Below are 17,471 nucleotides of genomic sequence, written 5' to 3'. Positions count from 1 at the left end.
TAACGATAGTTCTTCATGATCTCGACATGTAAGATCTTCAAGTGAAATGCATATCAATTTATCATCATTAATAGTAACGAACGAATGACACTGTTTGAAATTAACATTAACTACTTTATTGCCAATTAATGGAGCAACTTCATCACTTGCCCAATGTAATATGAAGAAATGAATAAGAGCTTCCTTAAATTTAGAGTTTTTGAATTCTTTTGTGAGACCAGAGGGTCGAACTTGACAGGTCCAGTAATGGTAAAATCCAGTTTTGAAAATTCTTGACGGAGACTTCTTTCGTAATCTTTGATTGTTGGCGTGAAATATTGATCGAATACTATATCAATTCGCGATGCATTAAAATTACAAAACTTTTATGAAATTTTTTTGGAGATATATGCGAACGTCTCTGGAACTTCTGTCATAGTATGCAATAAGAAGAAACCATCAATTATCACAACATCTATGTGAAGAGGTGATTGGTGTTCAATTCCTTTTTCCAAATGTTTCATTAATGCAGATTTTTCAGTTTTACAAATAGTACAATCTAGATGACGACATATCGACATAGGCACTGGTGTTATTGGATATGGAAGAATTGTAGATATATCGATATTAAAATCTATTGATAATCCAACCATACGTCCAAATAAATCTGGATATTTATTTCTTGTATTTTACCTCCTATTTGAACTTTCTTATTTTTCTCATTAACCACAACTAAAAATTTTAAATAGAATTTTTTTAATACTCTTCTCAAATCTACTAATATTTGTTTGACATTCATTTATAAAAGTATGTCTTCCTTGATAGCTTATCTTCTCTAAATTCAAAAACATTTTCTACTTCATTAGACGCTGCTTTACCAGTTGAAATGTTGATTAATTGATCTGTAGGTATTGTTTGGCCGAAAAGATTGATGAATTTAATAAAAGTGGTAATAAACGTTTGCAATTGTGTGCATTTATATTTTTATGTACAGAATAAATAACTTTTTCCGTATTAAATTCACTAAACTTAACAGTTAACAGTTTTCTGATGCTCTCTCATGTATAGTTCTAGGTAGGTTTTATCCAGTCTAAGGGGGTGTTTAATCCTGTCTGGTTATTTAAAAATAATGGTATGACAATTTTTCAGTAATATTTGACCTTCTACCGCGTCTGGCGGAGTGTTAGATCCTTCGGATAGGTTTTACCTTTTGAATAATGACTTAGAATGGTCTGTGTAAATTTCAGCCTTTATAATTTAACGTGAGAGAGCTCAGATACTACGCACCTTGATTACCTGATACCTACCGAAGGCACCGTTACTCAAGGTTTGTAACCCCCAAACATTGTTCCCTACACTAGTGAGAATACGCAAAAAAAAATTTCAGCTTTCATACTTTAACGTATGTCTGGCAGGCACTGGCTTTCACTAGTTAATAGCGTCAGTGCTGCCAGGGCGTTTCACAATTAGACTCCATTCTGTGTCTACGAACAATTCCCATCTTTCTCGACATTATTGTCTCTTTTTGGAACTTTTTTCGTATCTTAGTAACCAAAATAGTCCTTAAGTAGTGAATCTTGATGGTAAGGTTAGAAGGATTCCAGGTTACTTTCAGTTTAGTTGGTGTAGCTCTTTTCTCATCTCTTGGTGTTCAAAATACTCCTCTAGTGGTCCTCTGTCCTCACTACTTCTGTCTTTTATCTTCTTATTCGTTATTAGAATATCATATAACTTACTATTCACTGATTCATTTTGGATGTTGTACTTGGTGGAGTTAGAAGATTTTCTGATACAGTCGCTGCAGATAATGAGATGTTGGGTTAAAAAAAACATAGACATCTTTCTATTTTCTCTTAGATACAATCTCCTCTGCTCTTGTCTCTCTTACCACATTGAAATCTCTTCCTAAGTCTTCTCTTATCTCTTAGTATCCAAAATAGACTCTTTCCTCCCTTTTCCTGATTATATACTTTTATTTTACCTTCCTTTGATATATCATCATCAATCATCAATCAGCATCAATCGCTGTTCTTAAAGTCTATCTTCCGTTGTCTAAAATTTTTCTCCATGTTTCCATAAACAACGATATTCAAGATTTTTTCTGGATTTTGTATCTTTTAATACTCAAAATAATCTTTTAGTGACATATCGGTCATTTTCCTGTCAATGTACATTCAAAATTATTCTTCATCTTTGTCATTTGCTTTTTACTAGTTATACTATCAATATTATCAACATTATCGTCTGTAGTTCATTGTTTATTGCAATCGTATATTTTTTAAAATACGAAATTCCTTTTACCTCTAAATTCGTTATTAATGTCCTTTTGTGACGTTGACGATCCTTAATATTACCTAAAATTCGACTCAGATTCTAAGGAAACATTTAAATAATTAGATACCATTAAATTACATTATGTACGTTTGTTTCAGGTGAAAGAATACGAGTTGAGCGAAGTATTTCATCACGAAGAAGACGAAAACCAATACGAAGTTTTGAAAATGGAACATTTACCTCACAATTCTATAAACGTTTTTAATGGCAATAACGATATTCAAACAGCAATCGAAGAAGAAAGAGAAGAACAAGAATTACATCCGAAGCTAAAACCGAGACCAAGAATTTTCAAACAATTCACTTTATCGACTCCATATTCGACTACGCCACTGAAAAATGATTTTTACGCTGTGGAAGACAGAATGTCAAACACGATGTAAATAATAACATAAATTTCTTATTTCTTGGACCTTTTGATACGTTTATGTTTCTAAATAGTGTTAATTTTAGATTTGTTCTGTTTTAAAATAAGTTTTTTTTTTAATAATTTTCGAAAGAAACATAAAAATTGATTCTAAAACAGGAAAGACATTTAGAAGCATTAATAATAACATATACATAGTTATTAAATTTGCATTTTTGGGTTTTACATAATGTGCTTATAACGAAAGCACTTCTTATCAAACATATTTTAGATTTTTGATAAATTTATAGTGAAATATTTCGATATCATGATTAAGATTGGGGTAAATTCTTGATTTGGGTATTGCTATACATCGATATCAAACTATTTGAGCTAGTAGCCGTTGTATGTAAAGTATGTGCTGTATATTCCGCTCGACAACTCCCAATCATGAAAACCGGAAAATATTGCCTTTTAGATGCGCCCTGTATGATATGTTCAGTACGTCCCCTCTATAATATATACCCTCTGTTACTATGCGGGGGCGTACGCCCAGCGCCATGGTCGCTATCTCATATTTTCCCACGCTGTGCAAAATTTTTCCAAGTGAGGACATCCCCTGCTGATAGAAAAATATCATCATAATCACTTTTGCAGATAAACGATGGAAGGTAGACCAAAATAGACAGGGACACATCGACTTCACTACCTTTACATATTTCATTCTTCGTAACGCCATTTCTATGGAAAATTTGAAGACCGAAGAGTTTTGCGAACAGAAAACGGAAGATCTGATTGAAGGAAAAAGAAAATTTTCTAAAAACAGATAGTAATGAATTGAACAAAAAGGTTGTAATTGATACTACAACAAAAGACATGAAGAATACGAAAAGATAGAAGGAGCAGAGCAGAGCAGCATAACCATATGGCGACAGACAAAATGGAGACTCCAATGAATAATAATAATTGAGCAATTGAAAGCTTGAATACAATCGTCTTGGTTAATCCTTTAATTCTTGTTTATTAAATACCATGAATAGAGAAGTCAATCTAAAGCATGTCATAACGCAGTTCAAAAAAGTGATCAATTCGTTAAGTGTTCTGCATGAAGTCCTCACCAATACCATTGTAGAAACTCAAAAACTAGTTAGACTATATCAACCTATAGAAGAACCAGTAGTTAGAAGACTATTTCCACAGTACGAGCTCTAATCGTACAAAGCTCCATGTCTTACATTCGTCAACTACAAAGAGGTTTTCGATCAAATTAAACAGCCAGATTCAACGATTATTGGATCACTATAAAATACGATTGCTTATTCTCCTCGCAATATTGGAATAGTACTTATAAGAAGCTGAACTGCGAAAGTAGAATCAAGGCACCTGCGATTTCAAATTCCCAAAGAACTTTCAACATGCTTGAAGACCTGAATATAGCATCGGGGATAACCATGAATCTTTCTTAAATTGAGACGGCATCCCACACTATGAAATTCGCTATAAAAACTGCCAAATTTTAAAATAGAATAAGGCTAACTTGACTTGCTTTCCAAAAAAAAAAAGTTTACTAGTTATGTACTCTTCCAATGACTTCCAAAACCTCCTAAGTATCTATTAAAAGTAGGAGAAAGTTTCAGTTATTTGATCGAGTTTCGAACTGATTCGTTATTTGAAATGGAGATGGAACAGCGTTTTTAGCAATGTTTCGATTTTATTGTACTGCTGTTTTTGGTGGGACACAATGGATTTCATCCCTTTTTGGGATCGCGGACCACCTCCTACATATCTATTAGGAGGTAGGGGTGCAAGTTTCAGTTATTTGATGGAAGTTCGTGCTGATTTTTGCATGTTATCATAAAATGCGTTCCAAAACGAACATCATTTGAACTGGAAATGGAACAGCGTTTTTAGCAATGCTTCGAATTCATTATACTGTTGTTTTGGGTGGGTCGCAATGGATTTCATCCTTTTTTGGGAACGCGGACCTCCTCCTACATATCTATTACTAGGTAGGTGCAAGTTTCAGTTATTTCATCGAAGTTCGTGCTGATTTTTGTACGTGATCATGAAATGCGTTCCAAAACGAACATCATTTGAACTGGAAATGGAACAGCGTTTTTAGCGATGCTTCGAATTCATTGTACTTTTGTTTTGGGTGGGTCGCAATGGATTTCATCCTTTTTTGGGAACGCGGACCACCTCCTACATATCTATTAGTAGGTAGGTGCAAGTTTCAGTTATTTCATCGAAGTTCGTGCTGATTTTTGTACGTGATCATGAAATGCGTTCCAAAACGAACATCATTTGAACTGGAAATGGAACAGCGTTTTTAGCGATGCTTCGAATTCATTGTACTTTTGTTTTGGGTGGGTCGCAATGGATTTCATCCTTTTTTGGGAACGCGGACCACCTCCTACATATCTATTAGTAGGTAGGTGCAAGTTTCAGTTATTTCATCGAAGTTCGTGCTGATTTTTGTACGTGATCATGAAATGCGTTCCAAAACGAACATCATTTGAACTGGAAATGGAACAGCGTTTTTAGCGATGCTTCGAATTCATTGTACTTTTGTTTTGGGTGGGTCGCAATGGATTTCATCCTTTTTTGGGAACGCGGACCACCTCCTACATATCTATTACTAGGTAGGTGCAAGTTTCAGTTATTTCATCGAAGTTCGTGCTGATTTTTGTACGTGATCATGAAATGCGTTCCAAAACGAACATCATTTGAACTGGAAATGGAACAGCGTTTTTAGCGATGCTTCGAATTCATTGTACTTTTGTTTTGGGTGGGTCGCAATGGATTTCATCCTTTTTTGGGAACGCGGACCACCTCCTACATATCTATTAGTAGGTAGGTGCAAGTTTCAGTTATTTCATCGAAGTTCGTGCTGATTTTTGTACGTGATCATGAAATGCGTTCCAAAACGAACATCATTTGAACTGGAAATGGAACAGCGTTTTTAGCGATGCTTCGAATTCATTGTACTTTTGTTTTGGGTGGGTCGCAATGGATTTCATCCTTTTTTGGGAACGCGGACCACCTCCTACATATCTATTAGTAGGTAGGTGCAAGTTTCAGTTATTTCATCGAAGTTCGTGCTGATTTTTGTACGTGATCATGAAATGCGTTCCAAAACGAACATCATTTGAACTGGAAATGGAACAGCGTTTTTAGCAATGCTTCGAATTCATTATACTGTTGTTTTGGATGGGTCGCAATGGATTTCATCCTTTTTTGGGAACGCGGACCTCCTCCTACATATCTATTACTAGGTAGGTGCAAGTTTCAGTTATTTCATCGAAGTTCGTGCTGATTTTTGTACGTGATCATGAAATGCGTTCCAAAACGAACATCATTTGAACTGGAAATGGAACAGCGTTTTTAGCAATGCTTCGAATTCATTATACTGTTGTTTTGGATGGGTCGCAATGGATTTCATCCTTTTTTGGGAACGCGGACCTCCTCCTACATATCTATTACTAGGTAGGTGCAAGTTTCAGTTATTTCATCGAAGTTCGTGCTGATTTTTGTACGTGATCATGAAATGCGTTCCAAAACGAACATCATTTGAACTGGAAATGGAACAGCGTTTTTAGCAATGCTTCGAATTCATTATACTGTTGTTTTGGATGGGTCGCAATGGATTTCATCCTTTTTTGGGAACGCGGACCTCCTCCTACATATCTATTACTAGGTAGGTGCAAGTTTCAGTTATTTCATCGAAGTTCGTGCTGATTTTTGTACGTGATCATGAAATGCGTTCCAAAACGAACATCATTTGAACTGGAAATGGAACAGCGTTTTTAGCAATGCTTCGAATTCATTATACTGTTGTTTTGGATGGGTCGCAATGGATTTCATCCTTTTTTGGGAACGCGGACCTCCTCCTACATATCTATTACTAGGTAGGTGCAAGTTTCAGTTATTTCATCGAAGTTCGTGCTGATTTTTGTACGTGATCATGAAATGCGTTCCAAAACGAACATCATTTGAACTGGAAATGGAACAGCGTTTTTAGCAATGCTTCGAATTCATTATACTGTTGTTTTGGATGGGTCGCAATGGATTTCATCCTTTTTTGGGAACGCGGACCTCCTCCTACATATCTATTACTAGGTAGGTGCAAGTTTCAGTTATTTCATCGAAGTTCGTGCTGATTTTTGTACGTGATCATGAAATGCGTTCCAAAACGAACATCATTTGAACTGGAAATGGAACAGCGTTTTTAGCGATGCTTCGAATTCATTGTACTTTTGTTTTGGGTGGGTCGCAATGGATTTCATCCTTTTTTGGGAACGCGGACCACCTCCTACATATCTATTAGTAGGTAGGTGCAAGTTTCAGTTATTTCATCGAAGTTCGTGCTGATTTTTGTACGTGATCATGAAATGCGTTCCAAAACGAACATCATTTGAACTGGAAATGGAACAGCGTTTTTAGCAATGCTTCGAATTCATTATACTGTTGTTTTGGATGGGTCGCAATGGATTTCATCCTTTTTTGGGAACGCGGACCTCCTCCTACATATCTATTACTAGGTAGGTGCAAGTTTCAGTTATTTCATCGAAGTTCGTGCTGATTTTTGTACATGATCATGAAATGCGTTCCAAAACGAACATCATTTGAACTGGAAATGGAACAGCGTTTTTAGCAATGCTTCGAATTCATTGTACTTTTGTTTTGGGTTGGTCGCAATGGATTTCATCCTTTTTTGGGAATGCGGAGCACCACATTAAATAAATTCGCAGATGTATTTTAAGCTATCATTGCCCTAAAGTGAATATTGATGAAACCAATGATGATCTCTCCAACTTGCTACATTTCTGTAAAAATCACAAGGACATACAAACAATATTTACTGAACTCGTAACATTAAATGGCTTTGAGACGGTAAGTTTGATCAATAAATGTACCTAGGAATGAAGATACATGCAAAGATAAAGAAGACGATAATAAACAGTTTTAATTGTGCTATAAAAGTCACAGAAATATACGACAGAATTGATGATGTCCTATCATAAATCTTCTAGAATTAAATCAGTGATGAATTCCTATTGTTATGGATAATTTAACTATAAAGATTTTATCGTGGTACTAAATGAATTATTTTTATTTTCTCGACTTTTCTACCCCATCCCCTTTAGCTGTTCCGAACCATTTTACGACGATGCCTTTATTACGTAAAAATGTGGCACTATAACGTTCGGAAGATATCATTGCATTCAACAAGAGTTTTTCTCATTCATTTTCCTTTTATTCGAATAAAAAGGAGCTTAACGACAAGAGTGTGCATGAAACAGATAGAGAGTGGATGAGTTTATCAAATTCATCAACTTCTTGAATAAGAAAAAAGCAGCTGATATTAATTTAATTTTTTTTTGTTTGAAAATCGAATAGTTAGACTGGTTCTCTGCTGCGCTAGTGGTAACTTTGGAATAAAAAAACTGTTTGTTAGTGTGAAGATTCTATGGACTGTGCACAATACGCATAAAATGTTCAAGAAACTCGTGAAAGCGTACAGGGGCGTCATACAAACTCCATCCATCAAAATCGTCGGTAAATACTACGTTTACACGACTTGATCAAATACCTACAAGCATCAAGTCTTCACAAACGCTTGTGAGTGTGCTAGTACCAATATATCGGACGTGTACGTTGGAATTATGTTATCTATTGCAATCAGCTCAACATCTTTTTATATAATATATAAAAATAAAAAAAGTTTGGAAGAGAAGAAGTGGATGTTCACATTGCATCTTGAAAGCGACAATTCACAAGCGTCAGGTGTAAATATGTCGCAAGCGCTTGCCCCCAGCCTCCATTGAAGTGCGAAACAATGATAATCTGCTTATTGGACAGCCACAGGATCGTCCATAAGGAGCTAGTTTCACCATCAAACAAGGATTCTAAGAGGAAGTATTTGATAGAATTTGAAAAAGGGATCAAGATAGCGCTGTTGCGCCCTGATATCGCTTGGATGCTTCCAGAAATATTCCAATCGACGAACATCCCTCCTATTCGCCAGAGCGACTCTTTTTTCTTTGCCAAAATCAAAAATTGCGTAAAACGAACGTGAATATGAGGAGGATGCTGCTGGAGGCTCTAGCCAAAGACATCCAGGATTAGTGATGAAAAACGGTAAAAATTCCGGCTAAGATCAAATTACTGCTCCAGCTCATCTTATTGAAGACCTCAATGTCCTGTTTAATATATACAGTAAAAAAGAAGACTGAACTATCTTGACTTATGCCAACTTATTAAAAAAGTAGAACCTAGAATCGGATTCAGAGACCATATTCAGATGGTACTAGTCCTCATCGAGCGCGAGCTTAAAAAAATCGTCTTACGAAACCTCTGTACAAAGATAATTCCGAAAAACCTTTCACAAGAGCAAGTAGTACACTTCCAAAGTTGCTACAACACCTGCACTCCTGCAAAATTGCTGGAGTCCTGTATTAGTGCGAAAAGAGATAACGTTGAAAGAAAGTATGATAGATACGAAGATATATTGAAAAATTCTCAGCCTACTATAGAGTTAAACAAAATTTCCTTGTCAAAATATTTTATTACTCAACATATTCTCCTCTTAATTGGATACATTTATTACAACGAACCTGCAACGTCTCTAAAAAAGGTTTCTTTTTGCTCTGCGAACCAGACCTCCATAGCTTTTAATACCTCCTCGTTGGAAGAAAATTTACGACCTTTTAAACTTTTTTTTCAGTTGAGGAAAGAGATGATAGTCGGAGAGAGCCAAATCTGGTGGATAAGGGGGGTGTTCTAGTAATTCAAACCCTAAATCACGAATTTTTTGCATGGCAGCATAAGATTTGTGTGCAGGGGCGTTGTCCTGCGAAAACAAAACACCTTTGGATAGCTTTCCGCGTCTTTTCTCTATAATTTTTTTCCGTAGAATGGTTAGTGATAACGAATAGTAATCTCCAGTTATTGTTCTAACCTTTTCAAAAAAATCAATCATGATTACTCCATAGTAATCCCAAAAAACTGAAGCAGGAACCTTTCCAGCAGATTTTTGGACACGAAACTTCTTAGGTCTTGAGGAACCAGAGTGTCGCCATTCCATCAATTGTTGCTTTGCTTCTGGATCTTAGAAATGTACCCAAGTCTCATCCATAGTAACAATTAGGTTTAAGAAGTCTACATCGTTTTCAAATCGAGCACAGATCGAATTTGATGCTTCTACCCTTGCACGCTTTTGGTCAACATTCAAACAATTGGGGATCCATTTTGCTGCAATTTTTCTCTGAACTATATGATGAACGCGTTCGTATGAAATATTCAGTGCTTCAAATATCGGTTTTATTCGGTGTGATAAAATTGATAAAATCATGTTATGAACTGCATCGATATTTTCGGGAACTGACACAGAAACTGGCCTCCCCAATCGGTCATCAACTTCAATGGAAAATTTACCTCTTTTGAAGCTTGCAGTCCAATTTTTCACCATCGCATACGAAGGACATTGATCATCAAGGGTCTTAATCATATCTTCGTAAATCTGCTTACCTCTTAACCCTTTTTAAATATAGGTACTTAATGATGGCTCGATACACCAATTTTTCGATTTTCACAATTACGGTGGACATATTTTTTCTTTTAATTTAGTACGTAACTCTGGTTTACTTTTTTGACGTCAAACTTTCAACTGACACTTCTATCAAGTTATTGTTCGTTGCTATGGTAACGCAATATTTTGTTTATGCATGGAACTGGTCTAGGCTAACTTGATATCAATACAACCTCGTATAATAGATAATTTTACAACATCAGTTTCATTATTTAAATATCAGACATCGTATTATATTATTCAAATACAAAATGTTTTCCTGTCAAAATACCTTTTCTTCGAAGATATGTCTTTGGTTCCTTCCGCTTTATGATAAATTCCAATGTTCTTTCGGCCCATTCATTCTTATTCTTCTTTTTCATTCCATAGTTTCCGAATGTTTAAGATATTCCTGCAATACTTATTTTGATATCATCAAAACCGTTTAGAAATTCTTAGATGGAATAGAATAAACCATTCCATTTAACAATAAACACTTTCAGCTCTTGGCTATTTGCCAAAAATTTTTACAGTTTTTCGATAATAACTTCTAGCTAAACACTTCAACACCTACATTTTCACTTTTCGTTTATTTCAGAAATCAAGGAGACGACGTCGCAACTCCATCATCTGCGTCAATTCCTGCAGTTTTACCACGAGGAAATAAAAACGCCATAATGCACAGTATAGCCGATTCGTATATGGCTCATTCAGAAAAGAAACACAAGAAATACCACAAAGTTAAGAAAAGCTATCCGAAGAAATTCCGTAAGTGCTTTTACGTAGTATAAACATTAGAGAAGTTTAATTAACATTCTTATTGATATTAGTAACATTATTATTTCTTGCTTTAGGTCCACCACGTGATTGCCGGGTTTCCGATTGGTCGGCATGGAGCGCATGCAGCAAATCTTGCGGCATCGGAGAGATGCAACGTCGCCGAGAAGTGACTAAACACGCTAGAAGAGGAGGACGACTGTGTCCTCCGTTGGTGGAGACGAAATGGTGCGGATCTGCAAGATCATGCAACAAACAATACTTCAATTGGTAATTAAGACCTTTTTTCACCTGTTGAGTGTATATCTGTGTGAATAAATACTGTTCTGTGATGGTGCCCTGTTTCGGACTTTTCGAGACTACAGCTTCAGAAAAGCGCGGGTTGGGTGGCCACGACAAACGATGAAAACTTGAATACACATCAATATTATAAGTATTTTTAAAAGATAATAATTAATTTGTAAGAAAAGACAATCGACTTTTTGCTATAAAGTATATTCAATTTTTTTTGGTACCCTATTCACGTTGGGTACTGAAATTTGTTTTTTAGGCATCAGATAATTTGGAAATCCACTTAAAACTTTTATTGTATGGTAACTTGAATGTTTTTGTTGGGAATAGAAAATTTTGAGAAAGACGTTTAGGTGCCTTATTTTTTAATTAACTTTCAGCACTTTCAAGGCATGATTTTAATAGAAATTTGAAAAGACCGACACTTTCTACTTCAAAATTCCACTTTTATTCAATTCTGTTCATTGTTTATCATTTTGTTGGCTCATACCCTATTGATTTGGAGTTTTTACTTTGTTTTTACTCAGGTCACTTGCTTTTCATCCATTGTCTAAAGATCCCTGCAATACATACATACATAAGTAATATACTACTTTTTTCAGTCGTTAACCACATCATTAAAATTAAAAACGTATTTTTCTCTGACCTCCGAATTCTTGAACCACTTTTTTGCTTTCATATGTTTCATTATCTCGATGAAACAACACTTTCTTTTGAGTCAAATACTTGATTTCTTCGCTCAAACCGTGCAATAAGTTCGCGCAATACTCGTAGTTGACAGTTTTTCCTTTTTCAAGGTAGTGAATGAGAATTATCCCAAGCGAATCCCAAAAAAAACAGACACCATAACCTTGCTGGTAGGTGGAACGGTCTTTGCCTTCTTTTGATCCGGTTCTCCCATTGTTTTGATTGTTTTCTTCGTTTCGGGTATAAAATGATGAACTCACGTTCCATCCATGGTTATGAAACAGCGCAAAAATTGGGCTCCATTTCTGTGAAACATTGCCAAACACTCGATGGAAACATCTTCACGACTCTGTAAAAATTTTCAGTTAATATACGAAGTACGGCACTTTTTGAATTGCTTACTATATCGTCTAGCTCATGTACTTTCAGTCGACGATCATCCGGTACCACTTTGAGGATTTTCTTCAGCAATTCTGTAGTCGTTACCTCATTTGGTCGACCACTGCGATGCTTGTCTTCGCAGGTCGTACGGCCTCGTTTAAACTCTGCTACCCAATATTTTACTACTGATTAAGTACTGAAATTTGATTTTTTAGACATCAGATAATTTGAAAATCCACTCAAAACTTTCATTGTATGGTACTTGAATGTTTGAATTTTCAAAAAACGTTTAGGTGCCTTATTTTTTACTTTGTTCATCATTTTCAAGGCATAATTTTGACAGAAATTTCATTTGAAAAGATCGAAATTTTCTACTACAAATTTCCACTTTCATTCAATTCTGTTCGTTGGATATCTGGAGATTTCTTATCTTTTTTACACGTGTCATTTGCTTTTCATCCATTATCGAAATATCCAAGCAGTACGTAAAAGTCAGACATTTTTTGCTTATAAGTCATACACTACTTTTTTTAGTGGTTAACTTCTGAAGTATAAACATATTTTTCTTTGACCTCCAAATTCCTAAGCAACTTTTTTGCTTTAGCTTAATTTTAGTCTTTTTCATATACTCCAAGTGCGATTTTTTTGAAGATTGTGACCTATCATCATATTATTTTGTGTCACATTTATAAAAAGTTGAATGGTCATTATTTTCGGTCCTGGGAAGACCCTCCACTTAATAGTTTTCTACTTTTTCTACTCAGTCTATTAGAATCCTCATATCCAATAATTTGTTGATCGTGCAGACAATCATCACTTACAATTTTGCTTTACAGAACATGTGTCTTACATTTTTTCGTAAGTCTCATCATTTAGTTGCTTATTTTAAAATTTCTAAACGAATAAGCGCGATGAAATGAGAAATATAGATTTTTGTAGAAATCTTACCGTTTTACAAAAAACATTTTTTTGATTAAATTAAGCATCTCAAAGTTATTCATGTCCAAACTTAAATGTGTATTGATATAAACGGTTTCGGATATTTAATTTACAAGATTTTTTATCGACATTATTGATTTCAAAGTAATCCAAACGGCTTTTTCAGAATGAATAATTCAAAATAATATTTTGGAAAATGAACATTACTACCATTTATCATTCGTACAACAATGTATATATCACTTTACAAACTTTCTAAAAAGTCAAAATTCAATTATAAGATATTGCATTGCGTGATATGGCAAAAGTTACCCTATTACCAGCTCTGTATTAAGTTGCATCTTTTTTTATACAGTATACTTATATACAGTTTCTCTTTTTGCTTCATAATGGTGCCTAAATAGTATAGTTTCAAGGATATGTCATATTATAATCAAAACGAAACGAATTGAATGGAAATACTTATAAACCACCTCATTTTTTATCGTTTTCGAATATACAATAACATCTTACGATCTTTCTGAAACTATTTTTTCGTTGTTATATATGATATGAATCACCTTGAATTTAAAAATCAATGTTATTAATTTTGGAAATTCAAATTGTTGTAAAGAATTTGAATAATTTCAAATATAGAGGAACAGTATGGAAAATTAATGTTCTCTAAAGCTCTTTCCGATCCTTTGCTATTTCATTCTTCTGTCGTATTCTTTTTCTTTTCCATCCCCCTTCCTAGGCTACTTGTTTTAACCAAGCTTTCCCGGATCTTCCTGTCCTTCTTATCTCATTTCTTTGTGGTGTTCTTCTCATTATGGGTCCGTACTAGTTTTAAAATTTGTTCCTGTTGGTGCTTTTTTATATTTGCATTGTTGTTTCATCTCTGTATATCTTTATTTATATGTCTTTGCCTTTTTCTTTTCTCCCAAATAGTCTATAGTATATTTGATTGGGTTTTTTCACTGTATTGAAATGTGGTCACCAAATCTAGCTTTTCTCCTCTTATTATAAGATCTTCCCCATGTTCCCTCTTTTAGTTTACTACAATCCTTTCGCCTTTTTTGGTATTTTCTTCGGCCTCTATTTTTTCTTCCATTTTCTTGTTTCTATCTCCTACCATTACTGCATAGTCGCATATACTCGTCCGTCTAGTTTCACCAATTCTAGGTTTCTGTAACCAATTATTGTCTTCTTCTTCTTCTTGATTTTCCGATATTTTTTCGTCTATTTGAACCTTCCCTCTAACGTTTTCATATATGCTTCTTGTTATCTTCATTATTTTTCCACGGATTTCTAGTTTTCTCACACTATCCCATATCATTTCCTTATGTAGTGAGTCGGATGCAGCTTTTAAATCTATAAATGTAACATGTAATTATTATTTCTGTTCTATTTTACTTTCTATTCAGCTCCTTAGTGTATATGTCATATGTCGTTTGTTTCTTCTTTCTATATGCAATTTCTTCTTTCTCCATTTCCTCATTTATGTCTCTGTAATTCTCATACATTAGGTCTGTTCCTTTTACGATGATGGTCCCAGAAATACCTAGCCCAACGAAGAAAACAACAATTTTTCTTGCGATGTTCAATAAGTTCGATAACCGTTTCATAATAAGAATCGTCAAGCTTCTCAAAATAGCTATTAACTGCTGATATCACCTCTTCATTCTTGGAGAGTCTTTGACCGCCGAGCTGGGAAAAGAAAATGATCTAAAGGGGCTAAAACTGGCGAATAGCAATTCAATCCCCAATTCATTAATTTTACCATTGCAATAACGGATGTGTGATCTGGTGCATTGTCTCTATTAAACACTTTCTTCTTGGCCACATGCGGCCATCTTTGCTTGATCTCTTCGTTCAAACGTTGCAATACGTTTGCATAATATTCGCCGTTAATAGTTTTTCCTTTTTGAAGAAACTCAATGAAAATTATCCCAAACGCATCCCAAAAAAACTGATACCATAACCTTGCCGGCAGATGGAACGGTCTTTGTCCTCTTTTGAATTGGTTCTCCTTTTTCAGTCCATTGTTTTGATTGCTTATTATTCCGGGTGTGAATTGATGAACCCACGTTTCATCCATGGTTATGCGAAAAATAGGCTTCATTTCTATGAAAAATTGTCAAACACTCGATGGAAACACCTTTACGATTATGTCCAAATTTTCAGATAATATACCGCACTTTTTGAAATGCCTACTATGTCTGCTAGCTCTTGCACTTCCAGTCCAGTACCTCTTTGTTGATTTTCTTCAACATTTCCGGAATTGTCACCTCATTTGGTCGACCACTGCGATGCTGGTCATCGCTGGTAGTAAGGCGTCTTTTATATCTGCCACCCAATATTTCACTGTTAATAAAGAAGTTTTTATAGCTTTTATATTGGTTGGTCTTTCAAATAAAAATATAGAATCACACAATCCATGCTTAGAAATTCACTGAAATTGTTCACTTTTGATGGCCGCCAAACAAATATCAAACAGCGTGGCGTCCGTATAGATTGTGTACTTTCTAATACAGCAATTACTGCCATCTCTAGGTCAAGCCTGCTACTTCTGGAACCTTTTTCGTATATATATATAGGGCTATCAACTTATATTTTTTTCAGTCTCTGGGTATTTTGTTTGTGTTCCTTGCTAGATAAAATATTTTTGAATACCATCTCTCTCAATTAGATCAATTTTGTCATAAATTTTATTCAGTTATGTTCTCTAACGGTAGATATACAAAACAAAGAAATTCAGGTAGCTTTTGATGTCACTGATGTTAAAAATTTTTTCCGCTGATATGCTATAAGCTTTTTTTAATATATGACCGAGAACCGTTATTTTTGTTTATTATAAACCTGTAATTCTATTTTAAATTGTTGATAAGAACATTTTGATATTCACAAAAACATGATATACCCTTGACATTTTTATTTTTCGATGAGAAATAGTTTGATTCCACTATTTTTAGAACTACATTTATTTCATTTCCAAAAATTAAATTTTTTTTGAGCTAACTTCCTTTAATTCTTCTTTTCGTCCTACAGAAACTCCAATTCAGATTTTATTTCATCAAACTATTTCTCAATTTTGAATATTTATCATTTTATACCAAAAACTTTGTAAAAATTGCCATTAAAAACATTCTTTTTTGTATATATATATAACGTAGGTACAAACCTTAGTCGTTAGTGCAAAAGTCAATGGAAATTTCTAAGTAAAAAATGTTACAAAGTGTTCTATTTATATTAATTTTTATGCCTACACAGATTGTCCCGAACCTATCGCTCTTTAAATCGATATATATGCATGGATGATATGGGACATCCTGTCAATTTCACAGCATTAAGCTATTCTTAAACCAAATATCTCTTTACTTAATGAAATTTAACATAGGCTAAGTTTATAATTAATAATAAGTTGTATATGAATGTATAATTGTACTAATAAATGGTTTTTAGTTTTGAATATTGTCAGGCTCATATTGTGTAACCATCAAAATCAATAAACGTTATATTTAGATAATTGATAAATTTTTTCCTCTCCTCAATATTGAACGAGTTTCCTTTCCTCATCACATCATCGCTGTGCGTCATCACTGTTTAAATGTATAGTAGTTCTATACATTGTTGAAGAATCAATTGATAAATGAAGAATTTTAAAAAAATGCAAACGATTCTGAGGTCTCCTTCAAAATAATTTATTTTGTACCTGAGAGGTAAACCGTCGTAACTACAAAATTCTTGATGTTGTAACTGCATTAGTTTATATTCCTGAGAGTCCAGTTCACAGAGGATTTTACCTCACAAAAGGTGAGGTAGAAGATTTTATTTTTTTATGTCGTTTTAATGGGTTTTAAAAGTAAAATATAAAAAATCTGGGCTCGGCACAACTTTTGGTAGCCGAAAAATCGGTTTTTTCACAATATCTCGAAAAGGAGTGGTTCTATCAAAAAACAGTTTCCATACAAAATTGTAGAGCATTAAATTCCCTACAAATTTATATTCAACTTTTTCTTCTTCGACCAATAGGGAGTGACCTACATCATCTCAAAGATGGACCATTTTTCTCAAAATGGTAAAAAAGCCAAATAAAGCCTTCTTTTGTGTGTGTTATTGCGACCCATGCATTCTTTGATTCTATTTTTGTCGAATAAGGTTCTCCAGGCCCCCGTGTGTTATGAC

The 17,471-nt window shown here is 34.5% G+C and overlaps 1 protein-coding gene across 1 annotated transcript in view; it reads left to right on the top strand.

The window, feature by feature from the left end:
• Window positions 1-16,812, top strand: part of LOC130897878 (spondin-2) — a 374,292-nt gene extending 357,480 nt beyond the window's left edge. Inside the window, exons 5-7 of the mRNA XM_057806820.1 lie at window positions 2,412-2,692; window positions 10,828-10,997; window positions 11,084-16,812. Of these exons, the coding sequence (XP_057662803.1) occupies window positions 2,412-2,692; window positions 10,828-10,997; window positions 11,084-11,280 (648 nt within the window). The 3' untranslated portion in view covers window positions 11,281-16,812. The remainder of the gene's footprint in view (window positions 1-2,411; window positions 2,693-10,827; window positions 10,998-11,083) is intronic.
• Window positions 16,813-17,471: the final 659 nt, after the last annotated feature.

The sequence above is a fragment of the Diorhabda carinulata genome, chromosome 9, assembly GCF_026250575.1.
Source record: "Diorhabda carinulata isolate Delta chromosome 9, icDioCari1.1, whole genome shotgun sequence".
NCBI lineage: Eukaryota > Metazoa > Arthropoda > Insecta > Coleoptera > Chrysomelidae > Diorhabda > Diorhabda carinulata.
Note: the sequence above shows the minus strand (reverse complement) of the source record. Positions and strands in the feature narration are given on the sequence as shown.